The 15185-nt window shown below is 34.3% G+C and overlaps 4 protein-coding genes across 4 annotated transcripts; all 4 read left to right on the top strand.

Moving 5' to 3' along the window:
- Positions 1-1092: 1092 nt before the first annotated feature.
- Positions 1093-2846, top strand: PCOAH_00000950 (KIR protein; the record flags this gene model as incomplete). Its single annotated transcript, XM_020056912.1, has 3 exons — positions 1093-1128; positions 1295-1972; positions 2103-2846. The coding sequence occupies 3 exons, from the start codon at positions 1093-1095 to the stop codon at positions 2844-2846; spliced, it is 1458 nt and encodes a 485-aa protein (XP_019912593.1).
- A 1663-nt stretch (positions 2847-4509) lies between these two features.
- Positions 4510-5522, top strand: PCOAH_00000940 (Uncharacterized protein; the record flags this gene model as incomplete). The annotated part of the gene is made up of 2 exons (XM_020056911.1): positions 4510-4521; positions 4689-5522. The coding sequence occupies 2 exons, from the start codon at positions 4510-4512 to the stop codon at positions 5520-5522; spliced, it is 846 nt and encodes a 281-aa protein (XP_019912401.1).
- Positions 5523-7429: 1907 nt separating this feature from the next.
- Positions 7430-8266, top strand: PCOAH_00000930 (Uncharacterized protein; the record flags this gene model as incomplete). The annotated part of the gene is made up of 2 exons (XM_020056910.1): positions 7430-7438; positions 7523-8266. 2 exons carry the CDS (start codon positions 7430-7432, stop codon positions 8264-8266), a joined length of 753 nt encoding a protein of 250 aa, XP_019912425.1.
- A 5639-nt stretch (positions 8267-13905) lies between these two features.
- On the top strand, positions 13906-14881 carry PCOAH_00000920 (KIR protein; the record flags this gene model as incomplete). Its single annotated transcript, XM_020056909.1, has 2 exons — positions 13906-13935; positions 14081-14881. The coding sequence occupies 2 exons, from the start codon at positions 13906-13908 to the stop codon at positions 14879-14881; spliced, it is 831 nt and encodes a 276-aa protein (XP_019912447.1).
- Positions 14882-15185: the final 304 nt, after the last annotated feature.

The raw sequence follows: 15185 nt of genomic DNA, 5'->3' as shown, positions 1-15185 counted from the left end.
ACACTGAATCCTAAAACCTAAACCCTGAACCCTAAACCCTGAACCCTAAATCCTGGAACCCTGAACATGTGAATACTTAAAGCACTAAATAAGGAAAGTATAATATGAACAGTAAACATAAATATTCCTAAGCACTCTGGGGCTGTTAATACTACTGAACCTTTAGAGTTTAGTGTATTAATGGAAATGTGTTATTATATGGAGTATAATATAAATTGATGAAGGGAGGAAGAATAGCTCAGTTAATATAGAACACATTCTATATGTATATGGGTTATTTATAGTAAACTCAGCAGAAGGTAAGAGAAATAGTAAATAAAAAAGATGAAAAGTGTATATAAATAAAAATGTAAGAGTGTAATGTGCATTGGAGGAAGGGTTAGGGAGAAAGTTCATGTAGTGTGGTGGTCAATTTTAATATAAATAACCTAGTCATAATAAACTAACAAAAAGTGAAGGGGGAAGGAAGAGAAGCAGTTGTTATTGTTGAAGAATCATAAATTGAGTAAATGGATCTTATTTTAAAATATCATTATGAATGTTGGTATGCACCTTTTTTTGGACACGTAGTTCAATACAATTTTGTGCACATAATATCCAACTTCTTTGTACCACATTCTATAAATGTACGCTTTGTAGTAGATATGAATAAATGTGTATAGGAGTGTCAGGGATAAAAGGTAGTCTGTACATATATGGGAGCTATTTTATATATGGTAAAAAAATGTTTTATTAATTCCCTTTAGCACAGAAATAAAACATGAATTATTAATGTATCATGAGAATTTTGAGAAAAAGGGAAATGGTGTTCTTATATACATATGATGATTTGATGCATGCACATATATGTATAAAATAAATTATGATTTCTTGGATGATTGTGCCATGCACATTATTAGAGCAAATAGGAGTTCCATTTGGATGTTGAATCATAGGGAAAGTGTAATTCTTATATATATATATATATATATATATATATATATATTACTTATAGGCGCATACATAATGTATGTGTGTATTCCATATAATTGAGTACATAAACAGTTCTACAGTAAACTATTCATATACGAAATAAGTGTACGTAGGAACACAATGCCAGATCCGGAGAAAGCGCAAGCAACGCTAACGGTTCGTTCACACCCCATCTCCCCCCCTTCCTTTCTCTTTATTCAACAATGAACATATATGTGTACATTTCTGATGTAGTACTATATCCATACTATAATAGAAAAAATAAGGAACACACGCGGGCGTATGTACATTTCACCAATTCCATTCATTACCATCATAGCAGGAAGATTTAGAAAAATTAACTTCCTACAAGGATTTCTATGATAAGTTTAAGAAAGGCTGCAGTGACTACAATAGTTGTGATAGAAGCTCTACAAAAGACTTGGAAGATAAGTTGCAAAAATGTCCCAAGAGTGAGAAATATAAAGAGAAAATTATAAAAGCATGTTGCTGCATGTCCACAATGGATGAGGAAAGAGGAGTAGAATATAAGAAGAAATGTAACTTCCTCTATTACTGGACTGTTGACATTTTAATGAAGGAGATTGGTATTTCCTCATTATCTGCAGCTGCACAGGATGTCACAGGGGCATTGGAAAGTTTTTTGCAGAAACATGGATGTAAAATTCTCGACCCTGATAGTATTGATAAGGATACTATCGAAGCAAGGAAAAAAATATTCGATTACAACTACGACTATGGTGAACTGCAGCAGCTATTAAAGAGTAGTGGGTCTGAGTGTAATCAGAATTATTTAAATTACCTGAAGGGAATTTTTTTAACCTATGATACTGTCAAGACAGAGTGTAAGCGCCCAAACACTGAAACGAACGAATACTGTACTAAACTTAAGGAAATGTTTGATGATGACAAAAAAAGTCCACAGCAGTTAACGTTGAAATGTGGATCAATACAGGAAACAGAAGCCATATTAAGGGCGAGGGCGAAGGCAGCACTGCAGGTTACTCCCTTATTCAAAGTGAATAAATTACATATTACACATGTAATACCGAATGGTTACTATATCAAACAAGTAGGGTATACATATGCATATGTATATGTACATTCCTTCCTAATATTTACCTTTATAGGAGAACTGCCAAGAGAAAGGTCTACCCTCACAACAGATATACTGTAAACTCAATCAGGCCAGTGGTACGTGTGATAGTGGTAGGAGTGACCCTACACCAGAGTTAAAGGTAGCACTGAAAACATATCTCAAAGAGGGGGGAGATTATGCCGATAAGATTGTGAAGGGGTGGTGTTACGCGAATGGAAGTGGGAAGGGCAATTTGTCCAATAAGGAAGAACGTTGTAAATATTTATATTATTGGACAGCGGACACATTGCTGGACTCCCTGAAGAAGGAGGGGGACCTCTCAAACGCCATGAATGTAATCTACAGTAAATTAGGGGGCTCAGGAAGAAATATTGATTGCACTAATTTATATCCTAATATGCAGTGGTATCACCTCAGAAATATGGGACAAGTATATAATTATTCCCAAGACCATGATACTATAAAGAAGTGCACAGAAGATCCCCAACCTTCCGACTCTAACTGTACTAATGGAGAATATTCTACTTACCTCGACGGTGCTTTTTCATCCTATAAATATATGAAACGACAATGTGAAGGTGATAAGGATAAACAATGGTGTACGGACTTCAATAAAATGGCCGAAGAACGTACTTATAACGACTTACTACAATTAAAATGTTTCTTAAAACATACACCAGATTGTCCAAACATCACCCTCCCTGCTATATTGGGCACACTAACCTCGATAGGACTACCAACTTTTGCATTTCTGCTATATAAAGTACTTACATAATTACTAATACACATTATATACATGTAAAAATAGAATAATATATACACACACATACATATATATACAATACATATACATATAGTTATATGTATATATATGTCTTTACTTTCCTTTATCATCTTTCATTCCTTCGTTCAGTATAAACTTCTACCTTCTTGGATACGTAACCAATTTAGGAACAAATTAGGAGGCAACAGTAGTAGAACCAACAGGAAAAAAAGAACAAATGTACACGACTTTGATACGTTAACTGACACTTCAACACTATATTCCACAGAAGCGTCTACAGATGGTTCTATGGATGAATCTACTATATACAATAGGAGACCATTACCCAGAGGAGAAAGGAATAATAATGCACGACAGAAAAGAAATGTGGCCTATCAACTTATGTAGAACATTAAATGAATGTGATGTCCCCCTTGGAGAACATAAGTAACAGCGAACTTCATAAATTACATGGGCAAAATAATTTTTCTTTTTTCGTTCTTTTAATTTCATTCTTTCTTTTCTTTTTTCCTTTTCATTTGTATTGTATGAATATAACTCTGCATTGGAAGCAGGAAAAGAATATACTCCCAACGGGAAGCGGAAAAAAAGAGGAAAGTACTAACCGCTTCGGAAAAAAGAAATTAAAAAAAAAATTACAAAGACAAAAATCTATAACAAAAAACAATTTAACATATTGGACCTTCATTAAAAAAATTTACCAAACAAGTCAGAATGAAGTGGAAGAAAATTTTTTTTAATCCTTATAGGCTACACATGAACATATAAACACTGTCATGCAATACAAAAAAAAAAAAAAAAAAAAAAAAAAAAAAGGAAGAAAAAAAGGAAGAAAAAAAGGAAGAAAAAAAGGAAGAAAAAAAGGAAGAAAAAAAGGAAGAAAAAAGGAAGAAAAAAAGGAAGAAAAAAAGGAAGAAAAAAAGGAAGAAAAAAAGGAAGAAAAAAAGGAAGAAAAAAAGGAAGAAAAAAGGAAGAAAAAAAGGAAGAAAAGGGAAAAAAGTTATTATTAGGGATTACAGGTGAGGGAAGGTGTAATGCAATAAACTATTATGAGGACTCGTATGTTCGTACTCTCATTTGAGTATAATTATTTCCACACTTAGTATTAAATAGTGTTCATGTATTCCATAAGTACACGCTCCACTTACCGCATATTCAGATAAGTGTGCACATTTAGCAGGAATAGGTACTCCTTATATATATGAACTGCAGTATGTATATGTGTTAACAATTTTTAATTAACCTTCCTTTTAATAATTAAGCATATAATGAGTAGTACAAATATATGAAAGTTTATTTTATCTTAAAAAAGTAGAGGAAATCATATTATTATATATCTACATATATATGTAGGTATATATAAGTGTATATAGTGTATATTATCGTATTCCTTTGAAGAAAGTTAAAGGATTACACATTTTTATTAAAGGAGAAGGAATACAAAAATTTGATATTTACAGAACTTCTAATGATAGTTCCTCCCCCCCCATCTTGGAATATATAAGTGAAAAAATCTCACATAAATATGCTCATTCCCTTATGAATTAAATAAGAGGAAGGAAAGGCAACCAAAGGAAGGAAACTTTCAGTAAAAAATTTTTTGTTCTATGTACAAAAGGAATGTGCAAGCGAATGTACAAACATACATAAAACCATGAGTGGAAGGGTAAGGAATACTGGTAAAGGGATCTGTTCCTTCCCTCCTTAGACCTCCCCTTCCTTCCTACTTCCAACATGAACAATTATATATCAATATGTGCATAGTACAATGAAGTAAAGTGTGAGGAGTACATACATATATATATGTTTTGCGTCAATTCTATCTTTTTTTAGGGGAAGGGAGGTAAAATTACATTACCCTCAGAGGTAATATACGATGGGTATGGGAGGAAGAATGATTGCTCAGGGACCTATGGGAAGGAGCTGTACTGTAAGGCGGAAATAATAGGAAAAGTAGAAACAGAACTGAAAAGGGGGAAGATAAATAATGATCAGGAGTTGGCCAATAAAATTGTGAAAAATTATTACACCGCATGTACAGTGAGGAGCGAACTATCATATTATAAACCTTGTTACTTTCTGTTCTTTTGGATATGTACTGAAATAGGAGACAAATTGGGGAAGATAAATCCAAAATTTGGGTATACAGTGGACGACATTTACAAAGCACTGCAGACATTCCCATGGAAGACGGGTACAAGCAAAGAAAGGGAATGTATTAATATATACCCTCAAATTATGGAATTTAAATGCAAGGCGCTTAAAAAATTCTATGATTACAATTACAACATTGAAGCTTTAAAGGATAAGCAGGATTGTAATAAATATTTAAGTGATCCACAGTACGGAACAGATCGTCAGAATGCACAGCAAGGATATTCATTGTCATGTGCTATTTGTACGAGTGATGACATTGAGTATTGTAAAGAATTTAGGAAGGATGACCTAACAGGTCCAAAAGTGGAAGTTAAAGCTCCCAAGTTAGATTTAAAGGGTCCCAAAGGACAAGTAGGTCCAACAGGTGAAAGTGAAACAACAGGTAGTAGCACACCCCTTACTACTATTATCCCACCTGCTATTGGAGGAGTAGTAGTTCCAGCAATCGCTTACCTTTTATATAAAGTAATTACCACGGCAGTTAAAAGTATAAATAGCATTATTAACTAATATATAATTCTGTTTAGGACGAATATAGAATGAACTATGCGCAACATACTCTGTACTCATCTTCCTATCCTTCCTTTCCATTCTTAGTATACATCCTTATTTTCTGGAATAAGTAATTCTTCTTTTCTTGGAGGAGGAAGGAACAACAACAGTAATAGAAGTGGAAGGCCCATTAAACATGATTTTGACACATTCACAGAAGACGATTCTTCCACAATAGGAGGTTCAACAATAGAAAATGCTTCCACAATAGACGATTCAACAATAGAAAATACTTCCACAATAGACGATTCAACGGAAGTTTCTTCTCTATATAATGGACGATTGGCACGACGATCACCACTCAGAAGAGGAAGGGAAAGGGCAGCAAATAATGAAAAACATAATAGAAATAATATACATTATCATCCTACATAATGTGTGCCAAAATAATGTTGCTCTCCCTCCCTTCACAGAGCAAGAAAAAATACACAGCAAAAGAAAAAATAAAAATATATTATTCCTCTTATCATAAGTAGGATGTAGAACATTGCACGTAATATCCCCTTCTTCTTCCTTCTTTCCTCAAGGAACCATAAGTAATCTGCACCGTTTCTAAGTGAAAGGACTATCTTACAATTATGTAATATGCGTAAACAGGGAAGGAAAATATTATACTCCTATGAACACAAATGTTAAGGTACCGTGCGAATGGATTATCGTCATATAATAATGTTTCTAACAATAACATTATTTGAACATAAATATATAGTACACACGCTCAAAATTTTTTTCCCTCTCATTTAAAATAGTATACCGTACATATATATATGTGTATGTTAACAATATCATTATTCTAAAATTTGAAGAATGTATTTTCCCTAAAGGAAAGGAAAATTTTTTTTTCATATATACTCATTCGAAGTCGTTATGAGGAGGAGGAAATTTTCGCACATATATTTTGTGTGAACATATGTAAACAACAACACGCTCCTAACAATAAATTCGTTATATACACAACAAAAAAATATGCATAAAAGATGACAGGGGAGGTATGCTACTTAATATAGATACATATATATATGTGTGCACGCATAATACGTCACATTATATACATAATGTAATGAATGTAAATGTAAGAAAAATGCACGCACATGTAGGAAGTATATTCTGTATTAAAAAAAGGAGATATTAGCTCAAATAGTATATAATATGTACATTTTTGTATAAGTAAATTATACAGTACACTCATCACAGAGGAAGAGGGGAATGGAGAAGGGGTCAAATAGTATACATTGTGCACATGTAAAGGAAAAAGGTACTCAACATATATGAACAGTGCAATATATTCACTAACAGTTTTTAATTAACAAGCTCCCACCTTTAAAATAACAATTGAACATAAAATAAATAGTGCATATGCTAAAAATTCTCCGTCAAAAACAAAAAAAAAAAAAAAGGAAGGTAATGTTGTACGCCCTTACATGCACAATACATAATAGTAGCAGAAGGAGAGGAATGATATGAATGAAGAAGGAAGTGCATTGGACTTTTCATTCTACCCTGCATTATTTAATTACAACAACAAACTTACTCCCTACATTTCTGGCTTTAATTCCATATATACATATGTAATAATTTTAATACATATATATATGTATAATGTGTTATCATTGTATGAAAATTTTGAACCATGTGAATTGATTTACTTAAAAAAAAAGGGGAAAAACTCTCTATGTGCTCATTCGTAGTCAATACAGAACAAACAGAATACGCACACATATGCTTATTTTGCATGAACCCATGGAAAATGAATTTCACTTTTAAGTTCACCATATATACATAAAGGAAATATACAAACTTATAGACCATGGCACCAGATAGTGAAGTACTACACACTACTTCGCACTCGAGATCAATATACAAACATGGTACATGTAAATTTATGCGCACAATTTAATTAAAGAAAAAAGGGAAAAGAAGCAACACATATGTGTACACGCTGTTAATTATATTTATAGGAAGAGGACGATGAAACCAAATTATATTCAGAATTAGTGTATGATATACTAAACAATGGACACGAACATGAGAACTATGAGGATCTAGCAAAGTCATTAGGAACCAAGTTGACTGAATCTTCTACTGTTAACGCATGGTCAACAACACTTGTAAATGCCTGGGACCTTGTATCAAAAATAAAAAAAAATGATTCGTCTGATGACATAATTTGTTCTTGGTTCTACTATTGGTTAGGAAATAAAGTACATAAAGGCACATATAGTGGGAAATTTTCGGATGTTATGAATAATGTATACAGTGCACTGAATGAAGTTCTTCCGGGAGGGTACTGTAGAATTACAGAAACTAATGTCAACAAAGAAAATTTCGAGGAAAAAATGAGAATGTTCGAATACAGACAAGACTATGAACCAAAGAAGGAACAATTACAGATTTATCATAAGTTCTGCGACAGCGGATACCGTGATGAGGCAAAATCTACTCAAACCTTTTCTAACGTGAATCTCCAATGTAAGAATGATGCTAATAGTAAATATTGTACAAAATTTGAGAAGACATATGAAGATTACTGTAAAAAGGAGGCATCTTCCGGATTAGTATGTACACCACCACCTACAGCAGCAGCAAGTGCAACCACCATTGTCTCTTCTATATTGGGTGTAGTAGGATTACCAACAATCGCTTTCTTTTTGTACAAAGTAATTATAGCTGCAGATGAAAGAACAAATAATAAAATTCATTAATATGTGTCTTCACTTAAAATGAATATAAACGACACGACAATATGTACTATACACGTTCCTTTCCTTCCTTTCCTTTCTTCAGTATACTTCTTTATTCGATATGGTAAAGAATTCCTTCTTGGGGGATAGTAACAACAATCACAACAATAGTAACAGTATAAACAGCAGGAGCAGGCGAAACAGGTCAATCATGCACGAAATGGACACCTTAACGGACACTTTAACCACAAACTTGTCAACGGCAACGGACAGTTCCATAGGAAATTTAACTGAATACAATAGAAGACGACAACAACCACCACCCACAAGAGGAAGAAACAATAATAATAGACATGGAAGGAACATTGTCTACGGTCGTATTTGATGTAACATTAGAATGTACCCTCTAGGAGGATGGGAAGGGAGAATGTCTCTCTTTCTTCCTCTTCCATTCATTATAAATTGCGTACAACAACATCATCTCCTTCCCTTTAAAAAATTTTTTTTCCCCCTTAAATAAAATGACATGGAATACACTAGCTTAACTATTGTACCTTTAAACAATATATTGCGGTTTCATATTTTATTATTGCACTGCGGCTCAAAATATTAACGGTTCAGTGTATATAAATATTTATATATACATACATGTAAATATGTCTATATATATATATATGTATATACGTTTACATATATATATATAGAGAGAGAGCATAGTAGAACACAATTTTTTTTAAATCGCATTTTTTTTCCATAATATGAATGAACAAAATGTTAATTAATTATCTATATCAATGGAAAAAAATGTTAATTATATATAAATAAACGGCAAAGAACATACATATATAAACAAAGCATTTGTATATATATTAAGGAACAAACCATTATCACCATTTAAAATAATACTGTAGGATAACGTATAATAATACAAACAAATTCCATCATGAACATATTATAGGACACCATAAGAAATTGATCTAATAAATATATACATCATTATTATGGTATATAAACTGCATACTGAGAGTGGACAAATTATATTTCTCCTTCCTCCTCCCCTGAACTTCCCTACACTCATGCCTCTTTCATAGCTTTCTGCTGTTTTAGGTCTCGTATAATACATTTAATCTTTTTTTTTCCATAATACATTCCTAATATTATACACACTGCGGCGAATGATACGATTAACTGCAGTACTACTACTAGACCCTTGTGCTCACTCAGTATACCCTGCAAATCTGCGACCCCTAGTTCACTCATTTTCTCCATTATTATGTGCCACGTAAGTAAAATAATCAATGCAGCGGGTAATAGGCATTTATTTGCAATTTTACAACATTTATATTTATAAAAAAGTGATTTAAGTCTATGTTGTATACTTCCAATTTTTGTTTTATTCTGTGCTCCATTCTTTTTTGTGCATTCAGTGTGATGCTCTGTGTGGTCTGTTCTTTTTAATTCCACCTTAGGTTGTGGTTCTTCGGGTGGAAAATCTTCAGGTTGTGGTTCTTCGGGTGGAAAATCTTCAGGTTGTGGTTCTTCGGGTGGAAAATCTTCAGGTTGTGGTTCTTCGGGTGGAAAATCTTCAGGTTGTGGTTCTTCGGGTGGAAAATCTTCAGGTTGTGATTCTTCGGGTGGTGAATCTTCAGGGAGTGAATCTTCAGGTGGAAGATGGTCGTTAGATGGTGAATTATTTAATTCATCTTCCGAGTCTGACTCTTCGGGAAGGTGAATTCCTTCGGGTGGTGAATCTTCAGGAAGGTCGTTTGGGATGGTAGGTGGGTTGTTAGGTGATGAATCTTTAAGAAGGGATTCTTGCGAATTGGATTTTTTGTGTCGATGGCCATCGAATGGGTCCTTATTTTTTGATTCATTTGTGCTGTTCCTGGAGGAATTTGTATTACGACCAGAGGGATATTTATTTTGCTTGTGCTGTTTTGTTTTTACCCTACTTCCACTTGTAGATAATGATGATGATCCAGCAACCGTGGTTATGGTGCTTGGATCTGGCAAATCATATAAATCATAGAGACCCCCACTTCGTATCCCTTTACTCCATGATGATGGTGTGGTATTTCCCCATTTTGCGCTCCATGTGGATGTGTTCCATGATGATGACGTGGTTTTTCCCCATGATGGGGTTGCGTGTACCAGGACCTAAACAAAAAAAAGGTTGTTAGGGTGGTGGTAGGTGGAGGGAAGGTTGTTATGGTGGTGGTAGGTGGAGGGAAGGTTGTTATGGTGGTGGTAGGTGGAGGGAAGGTTGTTATGGTGGTGGAAAATTTTTTTTTCACTTTTTTTTCCTTTCCTTTTCTATTTTTCTTTTTTCAATTTTTTAGTGAAAAGAGCGTAAAAATTTATTATAATAATTATTATGCGCAAATTTTTTAGAAGGTGTAACAGTTCTTATCTTACATGGTGGTGGTTGGGATGTGGTGCCCAACAGCAATAATGTATGAAGATGAATAGGAGGTATTTTGTGGGGAACATCATTTTGCCTCTACTCCTTTTTGTTTCCTTTTTTCTTATTTATTTTATTCCGTTAAAATGAAGAATAGGTTTAGAAAGTAAAAGTTTAAATTTTTTTTTCTTTTTTTTTTTTCTTTCTTTTTTTTTTCTTTAATATGGAAAATGTTTTAATTTAAGTCGTTTGTGAAATGTTTAATTTAAGTCGTTTATGAAGTTGTTTGTGTGCGCATATGATTGAATGTTGTTTTTTCCTTTATGAGTGTGTGTAAATCTAATTTAAAATGAAAAGAAACTTATTACAACATATAAAATAATATAGAAGTATAGAAATAATCGTAATTTAAAAAAAACAAAAAATGGATTTCTTTGCACATCTCATACTGCTCTAACATTTAAGTTCAAAAAAGTGGATCGCATTATTTCTTTCTACAAAAAGAGAGAAGAAAAAAAAAAAAAAAAAAGAATGTAACATTCTTCTTACATCCTCCTTACACCCCTCTCACACTCACACCCCTTACACCTAACCCCCCCACACTCTCTCCCTCCCTGCATCACTCCCCCACGCTCACCACCTTCCTCACACACCCTTCACATCACATCCTTTACACCCTTCTCTTCACTCCTTTTACTTCACACCCTACCCCTTCATTCCACCATTCCTTAGCTCCCTTTCCTTTAAACTAATTCCTTCACTCTCATACTTTCACCCTTAGTCCTTCACTCCTTTTCCTTCACACCTTTCCCTTTACTCTCATTCCTTCGTTCTCATTCCCTCCACACCTTTCCCCTCACTCTCCTTCCTTTGGAACCCCTTCCTTCACTCCCCTTCCTTACACTCTCGTCTCTTCACTCCTCTTCCTTCACTCCTCCTTTCCTTCACCCCTAACACCCCCTCATTCAACACTTCACACTGACGCCCACACTTACTCCCTACTCTTTACCCTCATTCCTTCACTCTCATTCCTACACACCCCTTCCTCACACCCCCCTTAACACTCTCATTCCTTCATTCCCACTCTTTCACTCCCACTCCTTCTGTCCACATACCACCCCTAACACAACATTCCTTCCACATACCACCCCTAACACAACATTCCTTCCACATACCACCCCTAACACAACATTCCTTCCACATACCACCCCTAACACAACATTCCTTCCACCAACCACCTAACACCTCTAACAATCATCCGTGCACCTACCACCACACTAACAACCTTCCTTCCACCTACCACCCCTAACAATGATCCTTTCTTCACCAAAACAACGGTTTGTAACCGTTCGGTATGGTTCGTTACGGTTTGGTGCGGTTGCTGGTACGGTTTGGTGCGGTTTATTTTGTCCCTAATCGTACACTGAAAAGAATACATACCATAAAAGCAACAATGGAAAATGCACAAAGAGGCCACGAGTATGGTAGTAATGGACCTACCGAAAGGCCCACAATCACACCTATACAACACAAAGCTAATGCATATAAAATGGAAAGGGTCAATACGAGAGGTGATGACAAGAACGGTGACAATGCTCGTCTTGTCGCTCTTCTTTTTATAGCATACAACAATTTATTAAAAAATCCCCTAGCTCGATATTCCCTGGGTGGGAGTTCCCTTGGTTGGAATAACACTTCTCTTCTTTCGTTATTTGCTTTTCCATTTTTTATATATGATGTGGAATAATCATCATAAAGATAGTCATCATTTCGCTCCTCAAAGAGACTATCCATGGAGGAACGGCTGCCCATGGAACTGCATCTTGTGGACAGTGATTGAACACTTTCCATGGAACTGCTGTCCATAGAACTACATCTTGTAGACAGTGAATGAACACTGTCCATGGAGGAACTGTTGTCCATGGAGCAAGTGCTGTCCATAGAGCGGTCTATTGTACCGCAAAGGCGGCGGTTCTTCCAAAAGGGGTGATAGGAAGCACCATCATTATCCATTTGGGGGCGTCCCTTTTTATCATTGTTACCACTTCTTGCTGCATGGAATCGGTGAAATAATTTTTTATCGTTCTGATCAAAGAGGCCGCCTATTCTTTCCTTCTGCAAAGGGACGACATCATCGTTGTTGTTGTTGTTTGATGTACCATCATCATCACTCCACTTGGATTTTAGTGTTCTTACACCCATACCAGGGGTGGTGGTGCCAAAGGGGGTACTTTTTTCCTTCCTCTGTTCAGTTCCTGTCACACTGGCATTTCCTTTCTTTGATGATGTGCTTATAGAACTCACCTAAAAAAAAGAAGGTTATTAGATGGTTGGTGGTAGGTGGGTTGTTAGGGGTGTTGGAAGGAAAGGTTGTTAGGATGGTGGAAAATTTTTTTTTTTTCTCTTTTTCCTTTCTTCAATATTTACTAAAAAAAGTAAAAAATGAACCATAATGAATATATGCGCACTCTAAAAACTTATTAGTTCCTATCATACATGGTTGGGATAGTGCCACAGAAGCAGATAGGCAAAGCTGAGTAGTGAAAATTTTGTGAAGGGTATGGGTGCCATCATTTTGGTGTTGTTGCTCCTCTTTTTTTGTTTTTTGTTTTTTTGTTTTTTGTTTACTGCTTTTTATTTTTTTTATTTTTTAATGTAAAAAAAATGGTGTTCAAAAGGAAAAAATATATTTTCCTTTCTTTTATGTACATTAAATAGGTTGTGTATGATTATATTTCTCTTTAATATGATATACGTATTACTTCGTTTGTGTGCGCATATCATTGAATGTTTAATTATAAGTGTGTAATTATAAGTTCATTTAAATAAAAAAATTTAAATGTATAAAAATATACCTATATACAAGAATATACATTAATTTAGAATAATGAAAAAAAATTTTATTTTATTGTATATTCTGTACTATTTCAAAAATTAATTGAAGTTATTCATATTATCTAAAAAAAAAAAAAATGTAACCCCCACACTCTCCATGTATTCTACACTTTTGACGGTGTAATAAGTGCGCATTGTATATTTTCAGCATTAAAAAATTATAAATGCCGTTGTATATGTGCATATATGTACGTTCTATTATTCGCTGGCGACAATGAGCAGTGTAACTATTATTAGAAAAAGTTAAAAATTTGATATTCATTCATGCATAACCATGGAGCAAACACACAACTCTTATATTTTTGTATCAAACTCTATATAAAATTTTAAAAATAATATATATAAAAAAGAGCATATATACATAATGCCAGACCCAGCAAAAACATCTCTAAAAGTTATTTCCCATTTAAAAGAATGAGCATATATATATACACACATATATTATTCATGTGTAACACCTTACCTATACTATAAAGGAAATATAAGAATTGAAGCATTTAGGAACATATATATGTACCTTGCTGATCATATATTTGTAGGTACCAAAACTGGACAAGTCAAATTCAGATATATTTTTCTACAGTAAATTCAATAAAGAAACGGACAAATGTGATGGTAATAGTACCATCAATAGTATAAAGGGTAAATTAGAAATGGAGCTGCAGAGTTACGCAGGTGTTCAAGATAACAAGGAAAAAATTATAAAAGGGGTTTGTTCTGCATCAAAAATGGAAGGAACAAGCAGTTCACCATCATTATATAGCGACCGCTGCAATTTTCTGTTCTTTTGGATAGGGGAACTACTATCGAAGAGTTTAGATGATATTTTATTTTCGACTATTGTACAGTTAATTTGCACGGAATTAGAAAAGTGGTACACTACGAATGGGTGTAAAATTCTTTGTACGTCCGCTAATAAGGACCTTTTCCTTAAGAGAAAAACAATATTCGACTATTATCACGACAATAGTGTTATACTAACAGCCATCCTGAGTAAAGATTCCAACTGTGTTACTAAATATGTCCCCTATTTAGAGAAAATTCTTCCAATATATAATGAAGTAAAGGATGATTGTGATGGCAATTCTAAAACGGACCCCTATTGTAAGGAATTCGTGACATGGTTCAAGGATGAAAATGATCCGGAGCAATTAAAAACACAGTGTGATTCAGCTCAGGAAAGATTTGGACCTAAACCCGGACCGAGATCTGGTCCTGGTACCACAGCTTCCAATGTGGGAAGTACAGCACTTCCCACTGCTGCCATCGTCCCTTCTGCATTAGCTGCAGTAGGATTACCAACAATTGTCACTTTTCTTTTATATAAGGTACAATTCTAACTATATTGGACGTACAGATAACTATAGTTGACGTACAATTCTAACTGTAATATTAATGTACGAATAATGTTAGAAAGGAGGGGAAGAAGAGGAAGGAAAGGAAAAAGAGGGAACAACCTTTCTAATGAGAAGGAAAGGGAGGGAAACATTACCCTCTTTTTTATGAACAATACATGTGAAAAACAGGAGTGAACTACTCTTTATATATATATATATACATTTCATATTTGTACTTACTATTTTTTCCCTTTTTCAGTATAAGGTTTTACCTTCATGGATACAGAACACCCTTTCATCCGGTGGA

This window comes from Plasmodium coatneyi, chromosome 1, assembly GCF_001680005.1.
Source record: "Plasmodium coatneyi strain Hackeri chromosome 1, complete sequence".
Taxonomy (NCBI): domain Eukaryota; phylum Apicomplexa; class Aconoidasida; order Haemosporida; family Plasmodiidae; genus Plasmodium; species Plasmodium coatneyi.
Note: the sequence above shows the minus strand (reverse complement) of the source record. Positions and strands in the feature narration are given on the sequence as shown.